Genomic DNA, 19,286 nt, shown 5'->3' on the forward strand with positions numbered 1-19,286 from the left:
CCTCCCCGGGGTCGAATAAACATTATTTTGGGTTCTAAATTTGCTGGAAAAATAAGAAGCAAGCAGAAAAGACAGAAACATCTTTACAGCATCAATGAACAAAACACCTAAGCAGGGTTAAATGAAATTGACCTAGAATTGTGATTTTTGTTTTTTAGTGATTTACAATTGTATATACAACATAGATAATATAGTTAGATACAGTTTAGTGTTTCTGTGAAGACTAACAACTTCTTTCTGCTAATATTACACTTACTAATATTATATTTTAATACTAATAAACATAAACGAATGATTCTGGTCTGTTTTCCTAAAGGTAAAGCATGATGACAAAGATGACGACGATATACAGTGATGTGCACAGTTGAAAAAATGTTTAAAGGATGCATTTCGATGGTTATGGAAAACTAATCTATGATAAATCCACACTGAACTCTTTGTATAAAATGTTTTTATAAAACTTTCAAGTGAAGAATAGCCTTTCAACACACTTTAGACCGTCCTCTTTAAAAACCATGAAATCATGATTTGTATTTACCTAAAATGACGCAGCCTTTAAGCCACTGTGACGTACTGTATATCCTTTACGTTGATGTCACCCTGCAGGCGTAACCCCGGCTACTGTCCAGTCTAAGAGTCTCCAGGCAAAAGACTATAAAGTCAATTCAGGACGCGGCTGCGGGTATCACATCGTGTCTATGGATAAAGCGCATTACATTGCTTACCCAGCTGTCGTTGACACGCCGGGGCACTTTACAAATATGAGAAGAAAACTGGACCATCGCTATTATGAGGCTCACAGGCAGCGGGTGGAGAACGGTAAGTGGGAAATGTTCAGTTGTCTATAGAAAGTTGAAGGTTATTTTACCATTATAACAGTATTTTGTAAAACATTCTGACATTGTAACAAACTTTCGCCCCCAGTGAAACCCGTAGTGGACAATAAAGCGCCAAGGACATATTTACATTTCCATCTGAAGATGAAGAAAATTCAGGTAAAATAATGAATACATAAACAGGAGTCGTTAATCTAGGTTGTTTTGTTCTTAGTTGGTAACATTTTAACTTTCTTAAGTAAGACTCCATGACCGATTAAGATAGAAACTGCATTCACTAATATACTTTTTTAAAAGATCTGCTTTTTAATGAGTCTGCCAGGAACCGATTAAGAGTTAGGCTATTTAACAAAAACGTAAAACCGTTGTCAATACTTTGTTGTGTACCGTACAGTGTGGCATAAAAATGATTTCTGTGGCTTGAAAATATAATGACTATGCTCCCAAAGACAGATAAAAATGCGTTTTGAAGAACTGCAGAGCTAAACTACATTACATCAGCGTGAGTGGTGCAGAGCAACACTTTTAAGTTAATTCCTCATTGAAAAAGAGGTAAAACACAGCTTTGCATCTGTGGTGACTTCTACGGGTGTATGAGGGTAAGAATGGACAGCTGTGTCAGTATGTTTGCTGTTATTGGAACTCTGAGATTAATGCCCTATTCTGCATTCGTCCACACACCCAAAGGAGGTTCCGCACTTGAAAGTTTCTCATTTTCTTCATTTTATTTTTCAGTGAGGAAATTACTTTGACCTGTTAGTCAAAGCGTCTTTTTTAACCATTTTTGAAATGACAGCTTGGTAATAGATTCCAGTTGACTTGCATTTTTTTTGCAGTAGGTAAAAGTAAGTAAAAGGTAACAATTTTAAGATAATTAATTTTGGGGAATTGCACAAATAGTGAAATATTTTGTTCCCCAAAGATGGAGCAGGAGAGATTGGCGACAGTGGAGAGGAACAACAGAATCCTGCTTGAGAAAATGGCTTGCATTAAGAGCACCACTGGCTGTGTGGACAACTGGAATAACTACCAGCCCAAAAGGTGACGTATTTTCTTGACACCTGAAGAAGGCTCCACGGCCAAAACGCTGTGTTCTCTTTCTTCTTTTTTTCAGCATGGAATAAACCTATTACTTGTTCCTTTGCAGCCTACGCATGCTGACGCAGCTACCCACCTGAACTATGTATTTTCTTAGCGTTCATTAAAAAGAACGGGCAAAGTAAAACTCTCACACAAAGCTGATGCAGGTTAAAGAGCTGGCGTTGTAAATATGAGCACAAATGAAGATTACCTCACAAGAAGAGGCAATTTGCTTTAGCTGGTTTGACTTCTAGTAGCTAATTGATCTGAGAATCTCATCCAGCCATATTGTGACAAAGCCAGGCAATCAGTTTTAACATCATACAGTAGCTGGGTAGCTGGTTCCAGACCTCAGCTACCCTTTGTGTAAAGGAGTGCCTCTTATTCTCAGTTTCACAAGTGTAAACTTTGTTGTCGTTTCCACCTGTGTGTTCTGGATTGAGCTTCACTGTTGATTCTGAAGTTGTCCTTGCCTTTGAGAGTTTTGAATACTTGAATCAGGTTTCGTAGTCTCTGTAAAAAAAACTAAAAGGTTTAAGCATCACAAAGACTTGAGCTTTTTAGAATGTCTGCATTTTAGAGTTGCATAGTTGCTTCATTATTGAACCGATATATTATTAGGCTTTAATAATAGAAATAGAAATAACTAGAATAGCAATAATTCTTTCCACTAATATTTTCACTGCAAAGTAATGGAAGTGATTTTCTTGTCAGGTTTCCAAGTAGTGGAAGCGGATCATGATTGTAAGGCTTGTTTACCTTCCCGTTTAGGAAACTTCTCACGTCATTCCTCACAGCCAAGAAACTGCATACAAAGCAAGAATACTGACTCTTAAAATTGGGGTCCTGTGCCTATCAAAAAAGACCTTTGCAAAATATTCTTCTTTCACTGCAGGGATTGAGTTAAAACTGGTCGGAATTTATGAACAGCGAATGACTTTGCACAAAAAAAGGAACAATGACATTTTTTTACACTAACAAGTCATTAACTGCTCTTCTTCAAACACCATTAAAGGACCATTTAAATTTGACCGCTATATTTCAAACATCATAGATATCATTCTGTTTTCCCTTTAGTTTACTCACAGGTCATTCACACTGTTGAAGCACATGGGGAAGAGCTTGCTGGAAAACCTTCAAAACACTTCTAGTTTACACATTGTTTTCTGTGTTTGGATTTCTTGTCTTTTTTTAAAGCCTGTCTATATAATGTAGTCACTAACACCCATGTTTCTTTTTCCATCGTGTCCTTCAGCCTTAACATTGGTAAAAGAAACCAAGAGCTTGTGAAGATAACATTGGACAATCAGGCTATCCTCAACAGAATAAATGCTACCAAGTCCATCTATAACCATCAAAAGTGGCTGGCTGACTACACGGTAAAAATAATTTCCTGGGGTCTGCAAATGAATTTATAATTAATATTGCATTCATATGAAGCTTTTCATCCCAGAGGCTTCACAAATATAGAGTGGGACTTTGAGAAGCACCAGTACATTTCAGTGGTCCAGTATCTCGGACAGTGAGGCCGGCTATCATAACCTGACCTTTCTGCATATAAAGCAGTTATTTCTGCTCTGCCTCTAAGGCTTTACATCAGTCATAGTCAGATACATACTGTAGAATTACCTGTTCTCAGTTCCTGTACCTCGCAGGTCTCTTGATAACACACATTGGGTATTAATTTTCTAAATTTGCTGTACATGAGGAATTTTAAGACATCTGTCAATTACAGCAACGCGTTCCCTGTGTCCATGTATAAACTGTCTTTAAATGTAAACAAATTTATGTTTTAGCACATTTATGAAAAATATTTTGACCAAAGTTTGTTTTGGCCAGTTATGACTGAATGCCCATGCATAAAGTATGCAGAATGTTTGAAGAGTACCTGAAATTATACTAGAGAGACTCTTCAAATAATTCCCCATCCTTTTTTAATATATCAATAAATATATATTGTTTTAGGTTAGCAGAGGATACCTTACTCAAATAACAAAGTACCCAGAAACAAGAAAGACAAAGAACAAGGTAAGATTAAAATAAGATGCATTAGTAGGAAGTTATGCTTTATTCATTCCTAACAAGTCATCTTATTATGTAAAGAATGCATTTTATATTCCTTTAGAAGGGATCTGGTATTTTGATGATTAACACTATATGAGGCTTTATGTAAGTTTACATCAGTGTGCAGTTAATATAAAAAACATACATATTGCCTTTAATTTGAAATGATTAAATAAAGGAACAAATTAACATAACTCACTAAAACAAAAGTTAAAGAAGCCGTGGTTGACAAAATATTACCTTAATTCTACTGACACTATTTTAAGATCAGGATATTTGTATGAAGAGATTTTGTAGAATCAGAAAATCCTGAGGTCTTTGTTTCTGGGAGACAGCTGTATTGTATAGAATAATGTAGTGTATATGTGAATGGAAAATTAACGGCTTTCTATCCGTACATAAATTCAGGAAACTTGTATATAAGACATACATGATTTTTAAGTACTCCATATATTGAAAGCAACACTAATGAATATGATAATAGAACTCAAAAAGCAAAATGACAAAATGATTGTTGCTTTATTACCCAAAATATTCTGTGCCAATTTAGTGTACATTTAAGTTCAAGAATAACCTTAATAATCATTTTCCTATGAAAATATCCTGGACGTTGACCCAGAAGTCTACAACGATCTTAAATTCTGAATTGTTTGGTTTCCTATTTATGAATATAAATTACTTAATTACATTTTTAATATTTTTTAGGACTGCCTGCCAGAAATCAACAAAAAATAATGGAAACAGATTACAAGGAGTGGCACTGTGAAGATTTCTTTTTTGGTCACAGAAATAAAGTATAAGTGGAATCTGAGTGAGTTAAAATAAAGAGTTTAACAGTTTTTGTAATCTAATAAAGAAAAGGTCTCCATTACATACACAGCATACAATATCTATACTGTATGCACAAATATATCGGTATACAGATAACTGAGAAATAAAATGTTGTCTTAAGGTTAAAATGATTAAAATGCCTTTGCTGCAGGATGTTTTAGACATTGTTTTTAGAAATGTATCCTCATTGTAGTAAACGTGTTGCTTTAAGCATTCATGTGCATGATGTGATGAGATCAGAATTGAATTTTCATTCCAAGAAGTACTGAAGTCCCAAGTTTGAAGGTCAATTCTTGTTCTTCTTGTTTGCAAGGAAACATTTGTTTCATAACGTTTGGACAAATGGTTATGTGAATAGTTGGTTGATTTTTTTTTTACACATAATGTAATAAACCAGACTTCAAGTTCTGCATAGCTTCTTCAACTAGTTGGATAACTTGCCAAGTTATAATAATAATAATTGCTTGCACTTATATAGCGCTTTTTTGGACACTCCACTCAAAGCACTTTACAGGTAATGGGGACTCCCCTCCACCACCAATGTGCAGCATCTACCTGCCATTGGTCATTGGATGACAGCAGCCATAGTGCACCAGAACACTCACCACACACCAGCTATTAGTGGGGAAGAGAGCAGAGTAATGAAGCCAATTCATAGAGGGGGATTATTAGGAGGCCATGATTGGTAAGGGCCAATGGGAAAATTGTCCAGGACACCAGGGTTACACCTCTACTCTTTTCAAGAGACACCCTGGGATTTTTAATGACCACAGAGAGTCAGGACCTCGGTTTTACATCTCATCCAAAGGACGGTGCCTGTTTACAGTATAGTGTCCCCATCACTATACTGGGGCATTAGGACCCATATGGACCACAGGGTGAGCACCCCCTTCTGGCCCCACTAACACTTCTTCCAGCAGCAACCTTAGTTTTTCCCAGGAGGTCTCCCATCCAGGTACTGACCAAGCTCACACCTGCTTAGCTTCAGTGGGTTGCCAGTTGTGAGTTGCAGGGTGACATGGCTGCTGGCCATATCAATTATCAGATCACACCAAACTTTAAGTAAAAATTAGCAGCTATAGATTGCACTTTTGTCCTTTCTAGTTTTCATCAATACGACATAATGTTGTCAGGTGAAACCAGTGTCTTTTTAAACTAAGCACAAGTCCTTCATCAAACACATAGCTTTCTAGGGTATCAGTTGTGACTGACTAATGTGAATGTTCCCTGGCTTGTGAGGCATATAAAATCAATCCTAGAAGCTCTATTTTTAATACTTAAAATCCCATTTTAAAAATGGGCCAACATTCTTCTTGATATTGTCTGTGGACAGTGTGTCTAGTCCCACCTGAACTGGAAAGATGCCACTGTGCACACTCTTCCACATTTTTTTCATCTTTGTTACACTGTATAATCAAAAACAATTATAATCTATAGCTATTGTTAAAATTCCGTTTGTATGTTTTCTGTGCATTTGACTTTTTTTCTTTTAGTATATAGTGTGTATAGGTTGTGGTTTTTACAACTGCCAATGCGTTTAAAAAATCAGTGACTGATCCCTATAGGATATGGAATTGAGAAACCTTGGTATTGTAAACTACTAAGGGATGGCAAAGGAACAAGTAAAGGTTTATTCCATGCTGAAAAGAGAAGAAAAGAAACAACGTTTCGGCTGTGGATCCTTCTTCGGGGGTGAAAGGCTCCACACTCACAACTTGATATCTCTTTTCAGCATGGAATAAACCTTTACTTGTTCCTTTGCAGCCTATGCATGCTGACACAGCTACCTACTTGAACTACTAATACTGTAGATAGTCGTAGAACTGTGAAAGGAAATGGGAAATTAAGATGATAATGTATAGTCACTTCACCTTTTAAAACCTGCTTATATATAATAACACTTATTTTCAAAGTGAAGATATAAGTGTACAGCTGTTGATGTTAAAATAAGCATTGATTTTGAATGAGTATAATGTTATGGTTCTGTGCTTTAGTAATTATTTTAGTTTAAAATAGGCATGTCGTTCTCATAGCGGCCCAGTAAAAGCGGAGGAATTAAACTCCAGCGGTCTGAGTGCTTTTATTGGAGACTTTTGGTCTCAATTTCTGACGCTGGGTGGCACTCTGCCGCAGCAATGACGGACTGAAGAAGCAAAGGCAGGTCATTGTGTTCTTCGGCAACATGGACTTGGTGGAGAGGGTACCGAAACTTTGCCTGAAATATACGCAATTGAAAAAACGCATTTTTTGGTACGGAAGTTATGCTAAACCGTTAAGCAGATACTTTTCATAATTGAGTATAGTTAAGAATGATACACGGTTGCTGTGATGGAATATATTTTTGTGTAAAAATCTGAAATCACTCAGGCGGTGGATAAACAACACACTATTCTATTTCCTTTTTGAAAGCCCCCATGAGGAAGTTGTGCGAGAGTCGTGGCTTGCGCCTGGTGATTTTGAATGTAAGTAAGAACGTGTAGCTAATATTGGTTCTTATATTTCTGTTTCTGTTGTAATTCCGGGTTGCTGTTTTTATTTTTATTTCGTGTGGTGCAGTAATTTCCCCTGTGTTGCGTTATTGTTTGGTGTTCGGCCGTTTACATTAAATGATTCTCTTCATGTTAAAGCCTCTGTGCATGCTGCATTTGACAGCACGATGTACCTGGCTAAAAGAAAGAGTTTGGTTATTTCGTGTATCTTCAAAGCTCCTGAAGAAAGGTTGTGATAAGCAGAAGCTGTAGCTAAAGGTATATTTTGCCCTGTGTCAATGTGTCCTTTGGTTTAACCGCCTATATGAGTTATTTTGTAGTTGCGCTCTTGTATTCTTACAGTGTAGAACCGTATATAAGACTTAATAACCCGTTAAAGGTGTTGGTCAAGGGTGTAATATTACATTTTAGCAATTTTCTTGCTTATTGTCTTGTTACTGTTATAGAGACAGCGTAAGAAAGATCTGAAAAGGACAGAGTTAAAAACATCAAGTGTACCTCTAAGACCTGTTATCGGATGTTGTATTCAGTACTAGGTAGTGTGTTGTACAGAAGGATACTGCAGACCTGGAAAAAATCGGAGAAAAAAACGACCATATTAATTGCTTATTCAAGGAAATATCGCATAGTCGGATGGGATCAATTCCATAAACGAGTCGGTCAAACCACGGGACTAATTGAGCTCCATCGATTAAAAAAAACCAACAACCCAGGATCACAGTCAAAAAAGGAGAACAAACAGAAATAGGTTGTCCTTTTATTACCCAAAGTTTTTTTTATGGACCTATAAATCTAAGTTAAATAAACAGCCATCCCATGTAGTGGCTTTTATTGGGAAGTGGTGCTGGCAAGAAGTGCCAGTTGTGCCCAGACTGCCAGTAATATTATCAATAGGAGTGCCACAGTCCCCCCTTTTAAAAAAGACTTTTAAAAATAGTCAGCAGTATTTAATCCAGTGGGTTCAGAGTTATAGTTGCATTGTACGGTAGTGTGTATGTCTCTGAGACTATTACTCCTAGGACCTATGCTTTGCCCTTTTCGGTTGATCCACTGCTGTTGTTAGTTTTAATAAAATTGCAAGGGGATTTTTAAAATGATTTTTTAAAAACATGATTGTTGGCTTATTTTTAATTATTTCATTATTATATCTGCTATAGTATATAGCAGTGCACCAAATCACTAATTTTCCAAATGTATCCAAGCGTGGTGCTATGCATCCTGATCGTTCTGTATTTCCAGATGTATCATCCAATTCCAATCATGAAGATGATGAAGACTGGATCAAATGCCTGTGTTAAACTTTATGTATCGCACGTGCCCCACCCGTAAAATTAAATCTGAACATTTTCAAGTAACACCGGTGCTGTGGTCGCAATCTATAATGGAGGTTTGCTTTATTAAGCCCTTTTTAAAAAATGTATTATTTTAAAACCTTCAGGAGTGGAAAAAGATTCAGTCATATTTTTGCTGCAACTGCCCATGGGAAATTCCACAAACTAGTGCCTGATTGCAGTTTTCCATTGGCTATTCAGGAATATTAATCCACCAGCAGCTGGTGAATACTTAACATTGCAGAGGTTGATACATTGTGATCTCCAACTGTGCCTGTGAATTTCCCTTTAAGGCAGGACATTTGGTAGTGTTATTTGACACATGTGGGAGCAACAGATTATTCAAGAGGCTGAGTACAGACTGGACTGTACTCTGATTAATATACTTCTGGGCAAAAAATATACTTACAGTAAAGCAGACTTTTTCTGGAATTATAATTTTTTAGCTTCCTCTCTTCCTCTTCTCTTCCTCAGTCCTCAGTCACATGTGGTTTGTAGCTAAGAGTGCAACATAGACCCACTCCTCAATTTCTACTCTGCATGTACAACATGTTGGAACATTTCTGCAGTGAAATGTCTGCTGCACAACCTGTACTTATTCGGCCAGTCATACGTAATGCGATGTAAGTCATTACAGTGACTAGTGAGCAGGAAGGACCGCGTCATTTTGCAGATCGTGCAAAGTTTTGCTCTCGCCGCTGGTGAGACCAGGGGTTTGTGACAACATATCAAATGTACAGTCCTTTCATTTTGTGCTTAATTTGGAATTTGTACAAATTTGCGATACGGTCAGTTTATTTTGTTACTGAGGTATAATAACCGGTCTGAGAAATTGGGACTGCAGTTCGTCTTTAACGCTGTAAACATTAAAGAACACAGAGGAGTGCATTTGGCTTATATAACTGGGTTTGTCTGCTAGTAGCAAGTTGGTCCAAGGATCTCATCCAGGCGTTTCTCGAATGAAGCTACGGTATCAGCTCTGTGCCTCACATTCTTTGTTTTAATTATGCTGTTCATCACTAAATCCAGAAATTGATCTTTTCGGTTTTATAGAATCTAAGTGATAGAATTTTAATCAGGCCTTAAATATGTGTTGTATTTAATAAACAGTGATTTTGAATTTTAATTATGATTTACTTTTAATGTCCCAAAATAATTAAAAAAAGCCCAAATAATTACATACATCTAATACGTTTCATAATGTAATAAAGTGTGGATCGAGACTGAAGACTACTACTAAGCTGGGCAAACGATTTTTAAAATTTTTTAAAAAGAAATAAAAAATGAGATATAATGATGTGTTCCTGTTTAACTTAGACATTGCACGACTTTAAAACCTATAAAAACAGGTTTCGAGAGTTAAAAACCACTTTTTATGCGCGAAAAATGGGTGATTTTTCTTCCTCGTGATCAGCTCAGAATCTTTGTGTACGCTGTAAGGTTTTTACTTCTTAATTAAACGTTTAAAATACACGAATTTCATAAAGACAACACACGTTTCGAAGAGAAAAAATCCCATTCTTTTCTCTTCCTGGTGTGTGAAACTGATCAGCAGGTCTTTTTTTCCCAATCAGAGGCTCTGAAAACAGCGTACCGCCCACTGCGCTCCGTCAGAGAGGGGCGCGGCACCGAGAGAGGGAGGAGGCGCGGAGCTCAGCAGTACAGAACGAACGTTCTACTGCCTGGAGCGCTTATGGCAGCAATCGCGTCTGCATTTATAACTTAGTTTTTAAAATCAATCAAGCAATATGAAGCATCTCTTTTTACTTTTAAGTCCTTTACTTATCATTAAACAAACAGCTTATCAACAAATTAGACGTATCACTTTATAACCGTTAGCATCTTATTTACTTCCTAATTATATTACACGTGGAAAATAATACGTTTTTAATAATCTTTAATGATTTATACATTTTGGAAAGGTTTCATCTATACAAAACAGTGTTAGTATAAATTATAAATATAATAATCATCATAATATAAGGTATAACTGACAAATATAGTAATAATAAAACTGTGTTGGAATTGTTGCACTTTTTTCCATGTCTTGTAAACGTAATCATTTTCAAGACTTTGGTCAAATGTGCATTTGATCTGACAAAATAAAAATACAAACAAATGAAAGTAAACAAAAAAGTAAATTATGAAATAAAATGTGGCACTAGTAAAATAAATCAAACTAAAGTTCTAAAATAATGAGAAATAAAATTTAAAATATACTGAAAAATGCTCCTTTTCCCATCGGCACTGAGATGAAGCCCATCAGCAGCAAAGGCCTGAGCAACGGGCTGCTTATTCTTCAGAAGCACTCTGTTGCTCCTGAGGAACTGCACATGGTCCATCTGAGAAGGGAGCTGTGAAAGAACCCGGTTAGCTTCTTTCACCGCTCCAGCCGTAAATGAGTCATCACAGAGCCGTGGCAAAATTGAGCAAATGGCGAAATGTACCTTACAAGGAGATGCTCTCCTTACTGCCACAATCAGTTCTTTCATAGCTCTAAGGATGTCATAGGGGGAGTCACCCTGAGCTATGTTATTTGTCCCTATGTGAACGATCAGTAATATATCCTCTGTCAGGGCCTGGAGGTGGTATAGGTGCTGGTGGGCACTGCGCTGCAGTGTTGTGCCAGGGTGCAGCCACACCTGCTCTGCTGGCATCAGTTTTTCCAGGCCCCGCAACATAGAGTCACCGAGGACATACACTTTCTTTGGACCTGATGGGGAAAAAGGCATTATCACAGCTACATCATAAAATAAATCTTAAAAGTATATAAACTATAACTGAACAGCAAACATATTCAATAAATAACAATGAACAATGAATAACAATGTAAATGTTAAAAATTATAACTAACGAGTAACTATATACAGTGCTGGGAACCAGCTCTCAGAAGGCACGGGGAAGTTACATCAGCAGTTATGTACAGTATAGAGGATTAATTTCACGTTGCTGGCTCCAGGGATCAGCCTTTTGACCTCCCTGGCGCATCAGCATCCACAATATGCATGTTTTCAAATTAATGTACTCCCTAGGTATCTACAAATACAGATATCTTAAGATGCTGGCTCCAGGGATCAGCTTTTCACCAGCCTCCCTGGCGCATCAGCATCGGCTACAAGATGTTTCCTATTCATATTCCTCAAAATTATCTGCATCTGACACACAGTGTAACATTAGCAATAGCCTGGAACTTAAGAAACCTAAGCAACAATCCTCACCTCATTATTCATGTAATCATCTAACAATGGATACTCAATTATGCCACTAACTTCATCATCACCCTCCTCTACATAATCCACAACAAACAAGTCTCCTGTTCTATTTACATTTACTACCCTGCCTGGCCACCAACATTCACTCCCATCTTCACTACTCACAAACATGTGCTCTACTTTCTTGCCTACAAAGTCCTCTGCACTAACAGGAAGCAATTCTAAATAACTATCCATATAATCTTTCCACAAATCAAACCACCACATTTTTCTAAATCCATCATATTTTATTTTAAAAATATACTCCTGGCCATCTAGTCTCATTTCAGCAACTGTGCCCTTGTACCACACCTTCCTACCTTTCTCATCAAAAGCATGTCTAACTCTCTTTCCTAACAAGTGTTCTGGTTTAATTAACATAGGAATTCTTAATCTTTCCATACCAACCTTTTTTCTACCTAGATCTCTAGCCTTAAAATGCTGCTTAACAGCCTCCTTTAAAAACTCTGCCTTTTCTTCAACAATACGTTCTGATGGTGCTAAACAATAATCTTTTTCTTCTCTAGATGTACCTGGGATTTCCTCTGGCCTGCAGACAACACTTTTTAAGTTAGCAATCAGCTGTTCTAGACTAAGCTTTTTCCCGTCCTTTGAAAAATTGAAAACTCCTTTTTCATTTTTCATTCCTATCACAAATCTCCTAAACTTCAACTGTGTTGTAACTGCAAGAAGCTTCTTGTCCTCATCTAAATTCCTCAGTTGCTCGTCTATTTCTTCCTCACTGTTCCAAAGTCCCCCATACTTTCCTATCTCTACCGCTAGTACTTCCTTTGTCCTTATATCTCTTGTTTCCTTTTCTATTTTTTTTTCCTTCTTCTCTCTAAGTGTCTGCAACCTGGCATCTCTTATCCTAGCCATCCTCTCACAAAACACAGCCCTCTGCTCTTTAACTGATTCTCTAGCTTGAGATAAAACTTCTGCCTTCTTTTCAGAATCTAGTTTTTCAAGCCACTGCCAAGACCTGTTCTCCTTGAACATAATCATACCCTCAACAGCTAATGCTGTTGCTCTGGCCTTAACTTTAAGTAAATTATCAAAGATTCCAAAATCCCTCTCACAGCTAACGTTCGTCTTGGGTGCTGAATCAAGCTTTTCAAACATCTCCTCTGAAACCTCATCATACCTGCCATATTCTAAATGATCTGCTACCATCCTACAACACACCTTTACAAAACTAGCAAGGATCAGTTCCACAGCCTGTCTAGTCATGTCCTCAAATTCAGGGCTCCTCTGTTCTGTTAGCTTCTGCAGAACAGGTCCAGAATGTACCTCTATGTCGATAAACAAGCGTACCTCACCTCTGACTAATTTACTGCTATCAGCCTGCCATTCTTTCAGTTTGCACACTAACTCCCTGTATCTTGCATTCATTTTTAAAACATGCTCTTTTTTTCCCAGAGCTTTCCACAAAGGCTCTGTCACTAATTTACAAATAATTCCCAGTGCTCTGCATCCTGCAATAAACTGACCTACACTCAAATCCTCAAACACTGCTTCTATTAGTTTATTTTCATTACGTATATCATGCATGAATTCCAGCAATTCAGCATGCAAAAAATAAACTCCAGCTGCATTGTGGAACATTGCATTAATTCGGTTTCCTTTAAAGGGAACCAGAGGGACATGATCAGATTTGCCCTGACTCAACAAAAAAGATCTAAACTGCACAGATTTGCCACTTTTCTCACACCCTCTTTCATGGATGGCTTTGCACACTGATCTAATCAATCTAACTGTACCACTCTCTCCTACTGTTCTATGCATCCAATCTAAACTAACACTGCCCACCTTTTCACCACCAAAAATCATTCTTTCCCAGACAGAAAGTGTAACATTTGCCTGATGTGCCAAGCCATCAATTAAATGTAATCCACAGAACAACTCATTGATAACTCCAATCCTAGCCTTGTCTGTCTCACTGAGGTCATCAAATCCATCTACAATTTCAGGCAAGATATCAGTTCTGTACTGAGCCAGAATTTCATTAAATTTTTTTTCTGTACTTGCCCTGTCGCCAATTAGATTTGTAATTTTGCAGAAAATTTCCTTCTCAGAACGTGTTGTATCCGAATCCCTGCTTCCACTGTTAACAACATCTTTCACCATCTCCCTAACTGTGTCAAATATACACTGAGCTGAACCCGATGCCTGCTCTCTGAGTCCTAAATGCATTCTGCTACCATCCTGGAAAGAAATCCCTGCAGTTCCATATTTATGACCATATTTAGTGGTCCCATCTGTGGCAAGGGTTAAATTACTTTCTTGCAACAGTTTTTCTTTCAGATGTTGCAAAGAAACTTGCCTCGCTTCTAACACAAGATATTTACAAAAACTTTCCCCTGGTAATCTATCTACCTGAATACCTACTAATTTATCCAAAACTAGTCTGACTATCTGAGAAGCCTTTCGTGCACTAACGCCCATGTTTGCTACTAAATCCATATAAGCCTCTCTTACAGCATCACTATACTTGCCTTTTTCATACATGCTAATATTGTGACTCACTATCCTGTCTATCTCTGTTTTCAAGCCTTCGTATTCTCCCTGCCAGAACTGTACCTCCTCATTCAGGTCCCTCACCCTATGTGCCAAATCTGCTTCAGAGTCACATTTCCTTTTATAATACGCAACCTTCTGCGATTCCTTTTTTTTTGTATATCTAAGCTTTTCCAACTGTTCTTGCAATTCATCAATACTCTTCTCTAGCTGTGCCTTTTCCTTCTCTAACTCACTTTTCTCCAGTTCATTCAAAATGACTGTCTGCTCACACTCCACAACTTTTTGCTCAAGTGTCCGAATTTTACTATCCCTGCGTCTAAGCCTTTTATTCACATTCCTAACACTTCCCTGTCCTAACTTTTCATTTGCCTTGCTTAATTTATTTGAGAGAGCTTTAATTTCACTTTCAGCCTTATAAAGCATAAGTCCTCTCTCTTTTTTTTTCTTGTCTAACCTAGCTCTTTCATCATCTAGTTTCCTGCATTCTTCCATTATTCTATGCACATTTTTAAACTGTGTTCCTAATTCACTAACTACCTCATTAGTGCACTTTACATCACTTAATTCGCTCGTTCCTGATCTTATATCACAAGCAGAGCTAGTGCTAGCTGTTTGCTGTGCATCTTCTGCAGCTGAAATTTCACTGCTCTCCTTTCTTACTAGGGGCAGAGCAAAGATCTGGCGGTCAAAATCTTCCCTTTCACTTTTTCTTAAGCGAGATTTCTTATTGATGATCCTCTGTACATACAAACTAATCACTCGCTGAAAATATTCTTTTTCCTGTTCATTTCTTAGACCTAGGTCGAAATTGTGATTTAAGATATCAAAAAGTGTCTGTTTCCTATTTGATTTTTTGGCTCCGGAAAATTTGTAGATCTCCATCATCGCTCTGTTCGTCAAGATTTTAACATCTAGTTTTTTTATTCGTTCAGATTTTAATTCTACATCTATCCCTAATTCCTCGAAGTAGCTACTGATGTATTGCTTCCCCTTACCACCAGGGCACACACGAGTTTTCTCTGGATTCATTTTTTTTTTCTTTCGTAGGGTCTCTCTGATTCGCTGCGGCTCAGCACCAGAACGGTTAAAGATGGCGTCAAGTCAGGCACCCAGAGGGAGGGGGGGGGGGCGTCTTCCCGCCTACATAACTAAAATGCCAAATAGGAGTGGCTTAAGCGACATACACAGTCGTGTAACTGACAGTTTGAGGTAGCCTATCCTGTAAATTTCGCTTTGTTGCTGATAGGTTAAGCTTTCGAAACTCAACCCCAAAGTCATGTGAATGATTTTTCGCCCTGTTTCATTGGTTAAACACAATGATCACAAGAACCACCATGGTAACTGGGATGTGTAGTTTTTAATTCAGTTTGAATTATAACTGTACGTACTGTCTTCGTATTTGGCCAGGGCTTTAAAGAGAGGGCGCGCCAAAAATTTTCGGTGCCGTCGTCTCCGCTTTAAAGGTACCCCCGTCGCGGAAGAATTCGATCTCTGAACGTTTGCCCAGTCTACTACTACCGAACCCGCTCAGTGAGGCTGGTTAGTCTGGATAAACATGTTTCATGTGCCAAGGCCACAGAATTTTCGGTTGCGCTTTCGGTTTGGATTTAGCAAACCTTCCATTGTTGTGAAAACTGTACTTATGGAAAAAATCCTGAGTTGTTACTACTCTTCTTTGACTACATTTCTTAAGATCTAGAGCACATGTGCAGTCATTCATTGTGATTACCTGGAATTCACCTGTCATTTTCTAGGTATCTGATGTAATGCTGCAAGTGTTTTTTATATTACTAATCTTTTACTGGAGATTGAGATTCATCACCATGTGCTTTTGATTTTCCAGAACAAGCTGACAAGTGCTAACTGGATTTTGCAGAAATAGTGATGTGATTGAGTAAGACTTGAAGGCAGGCCTTATTCCCTAAGGGTGAGGATGAAATAGTGACTGGAGCTCTCCACACTGCTAAAGATAGTTCAAGTGAAAATACATGTTCTGTATTGATTTTTTGCACATTTGTTTTCCTTTGTTTAAAAGGTTAATCTCTTACTAGAAATACATTGTTTGCCTAGGACAGTGCTGTAACCGGGCCTTGAAAAACCAAAAATATGCGCCCTCTAAATGTTACTTACATCCCGTGAAAATAATCTGATCAAGCAAGGCATTGTAGATCGCATTTCTTCATGTAGCTGGATCTGATCTGAAGCAAGGTGACAACACGGTTCAACGGCTTAGCTATTAAAAAGCAATGTAAGTCAATCATTTGAAGGGCAGAAGCATGTCTTGCTGTGGACAGCTACCCTGTTTTTTGAGGGTGCACTGGCTGTTTCCTGGTGTGCGGTATTGAAATCCACATGCCTCAAGTAGACGTAATGGCTGTGCTAGCCGGCAGGTGATGCGTTAAAGTGATTCAGGTTCTCCCAATACAGAATATGCTTAGAAGCATCTGAAATCTCACATTGGCTGCACTCTGTATGCGTTTAATTTTTTATCCCCCTGAAGAGAGACAGATTGGATAAGAAAGCCCAGGCAGTTCAAATTACTTTTTTTTTTTTTTGTCCTGAGCTTTTCTGGCCTTGTCACACCCCTCCCTTGCTTCTTATTCATGTACGTTCCAGTTAGGATTACAACAGAACCGCCTGGATCACGGCTGGACCAGCTTTCTCTACCAGTCTGGTGACAATTCCGCTTTTGGTCCGCGGATATCTGAATTCCAGTGGGAAATCCTGCAGAGGAGTCGCTCTCGCTGCTGACCAGAGCAGATGCATGTGGTTGCTTTCACTGATCATGCTGCTCCATTGTAGTTCTGGGCATGGATACAAAAACACAAGTCAGACCTCAGAATTGCAACCCAGTACTGGCCCTTTTCAGCTCTGAAGTGCATTGCCTTATCTGGAACGTCTGTAACCTGTTTACGGTAATAGATCATTGCATTGCTGAAGGGCTTACATTTTTGGAATTCTAGATTAAAGCTGGCTTGTTCTTAGTGAATGAAAGCCCGAGTTTCCCAACCACAGAGCACATAGGCAATAATGTATTTGGAACAAGTAATAGGTTTATTCCATGCTGAAAAGAGAAGAAAGAAAACGCAACGTTTCGGCCGTGGAGCCTACTTCAGCCCTGAAGAAGGCTCCACGGCCGAAACGTTGTTTTCTTTCTTCTTTTCAGCATGGAATAAACCTTTACTTGTTCCTTTGCAGCCTACGCATGCTGACGCAGCTACCAACCTGAACTACTTCAATAACATATTAGTCCTCCTTTTTTCCCTGTAAACAGCTCTCTTGAGAAGTCTTTCAGTGTTCATTTTTCTACGAGACCTATTTTTTATGTTTTAACCTTAACTGTTGTTCATATGCCTGTGGATAAACTAAAACAGAACATGTTCTTAGTGTGCCGTAAGATTGCAGAGACCTTGTGATTTTCAGCTGTCTGTAGAGGAGTAGGTAAAGGGAAGTCTTTACCTGAAAAAATATCACTCTAAAGCTAAATTATGACTGACCAATGCTGCGTAGTGATTTTTTTCATTCAAATCTTTAATTTACTTTATACTTTATACAGGAATTGTTGTTATGGATGTAATCAAGGCAAGCTTTGTGTATAACTCCACAAGTCAGTCAGATTTTTCTCTGTGAGGTTATACGCAGTTAGAGCACATTTCTGACTTTATGCAATACATTATGCCGCTGAAGGAATCAATAAGGAAGAGGAAGTACATTGCGTTCCTGGGAGACAGCAAAGACAAGCAAAACATGGAAAACTTGGCCAACAGTCCCACCAAAAACATTCTAAAAATATTTTTCAAAATAAACTTGTGGTATTTTTTGTTCTTGTGAAACAAATCACATCCTTTTACAGCATTGAACTATAACCTTAGCAGTCATGCTTTGGGGCTAAATGTATTACTGCAAATTTGCAGTGCACGTATTTATAGTGTTTATATTTGTAAGCTGTGGAGGGACTTTAAGGCAAAAGTAAACTTTTTCCAATCAGTCTTCTTAAAATGGTCCTGCTGTCTTTGAACTCTGCTCTCAGGATACTGTACCTGAATTTCAGCTGCTGCACTGCCTTTGCTGACCTTGTCATTAGCTCTTTAAAGTGTCTTTGTCTCCTGAACGTTAACAGGGCTGCCTGCCCCACATTGACCCTACATTTAACTGAAGGAATATTACTCCTTTTACTTGGTCTCTGTTCATAATAAGGCCATGTAAGCTCTTTTTATTAATGTTCACTGGCCATTTGAATTATTTAAAATTAATTGACATTTTAAAAGTACATGAATGTGTAAAAACCTGTGGAAGATTAACTAACATTCTAATTCAGAACTGCAGTGCACAGGTGAAGTGGTGTAATAATACAATAATACAGATTTAATTAAAATGTATCCTGTTTTCCTGTGCCTTACATGAAGTGTACATTGAGAGATTCACTGCACAGAAACCATTGTAATAACTGTTGTGCTCTCATATTTGATACAAGCTCTATAAACATTATTCGTACTCTTGCATAACATGTATACATTTATATACATACACTCAACATGTATGCATCTATCTTTATGCCTGGCTCTTCAGCCCAACATGCCTTTAAGAGGTTAGGAATGCTGCGCTGCTGTCTTGCCTGAATGTGCGCACGTGTGCCACTCTAAGCATGTGATCAGACAGTGGGGTCCATGCGTGATGGGTGTCAGCTGGTTGTGAGAGTTTGTCTTGTGGCTTCTGGAGAGCTTCTCAGTGAGTGGGAGTCTTCTCGGCAGAGGTGATTATTTCTTGTGTTTTACACGCACTTGCGCATCTTAAAAATTACTGTCGGTCTTCAGAGGTGTAGTTTTAGGTGAAGCCTGGAACTGAGATATCCCTTAAGAACAGTAGGTGTTTTTTCAACTCTGT

The 19,286-nt window shown here is 38.1% G+C and overlaps 2 protein-coding genes across 4 annotated transcripts in view; both read left to right on the top strand.

Moving 5' to 3' along the window:
- Positions 1 to 698: 698 nt before the first annotated feature.
- On the top strand, positions 699 to 4,715 carry LOC148840649 (sperm axonemal maintenance protein CFAP97D1-like). The gene is made up of 6 exons (XM_088917775.1): positions 699 to 819; positions 925 to 995; positions 1,759 to 1,877; positions 3,172 to 3,295; positions 3,882 to 3,944; positions 4,686 to 4,715. The coding sequence occupies exons 1-6, from the start codon at positions 699 to 701 to the stop codon at positions 4,713 to 4,715; spliced, it is 528 nt and encodes a 175-aa protein (XP_088773901.1).
- A 2,497-nt stretch (positions 4,716 to 7,212) lies between these two features.
- The window catches only part of aimp1a (aminoacyl tRNA synthetase complex interacting multifunctional protein 1a), a 35,805-nt gene continuing 23,731 nt past the window's right edge, over positions 7,213 to 19,286 (top strand). The window contains exon 1 of one of the 3 annotated variants that reach the window (XM_088918039.1): positions 7,213 to 7,273. In XM_088918039.1, coding sequence (XP_088774165.1) covers positions 7,272 to 7,273 — 2 coding nt within the window. In that variant the 5' untranslated portion in view covers positions 7,213 to 7,271. The other 2 variants (XM_088918038.1, XM_088918040.1) reach the window with 2 other exon arrangements.

This window comes from Atractosteus spatula, chromosome 1, assembly GCF_055471065.1.
Source record: "Atractosteus spatula isolate fAtrSpa1 chromosome 1, fAtrSpa1.hap1, whole genome shotgun sequence".
In the NCBI taxonomy this organism is placed as follows: domain Eukaryota; kingdom Metazoa; phylum Chordata; class Actinopteri; order Semionotiformes; family Lepisosteidae; genus Atractosteus; species Atractosteus spatula.

Bases quoted from the DNA above. Each gene is read 5' to 3' on its own strand.
- LOC148840649 (XM_088917775.1), top strand. From the start codon at position 699: ATGGATAAAGCGCATTACATTGCTTACCCAGCTGTCGTTGACACGCCG. The intron at 996-1,758 runs GTAAAATAATGA...TGTTCCCCAAAG, and splicing joins TGAAGATGAAGAAAATTCAG to ATGGAGCAGGAGAGATTGGC. The intron at 1,878-3,171 runs GTGACGTATTTT...CGTGTCCTTCAG, and splicing joins AATAACTACCAGCCCAAAAG to CCTTAACATTGGTAAAAGAA.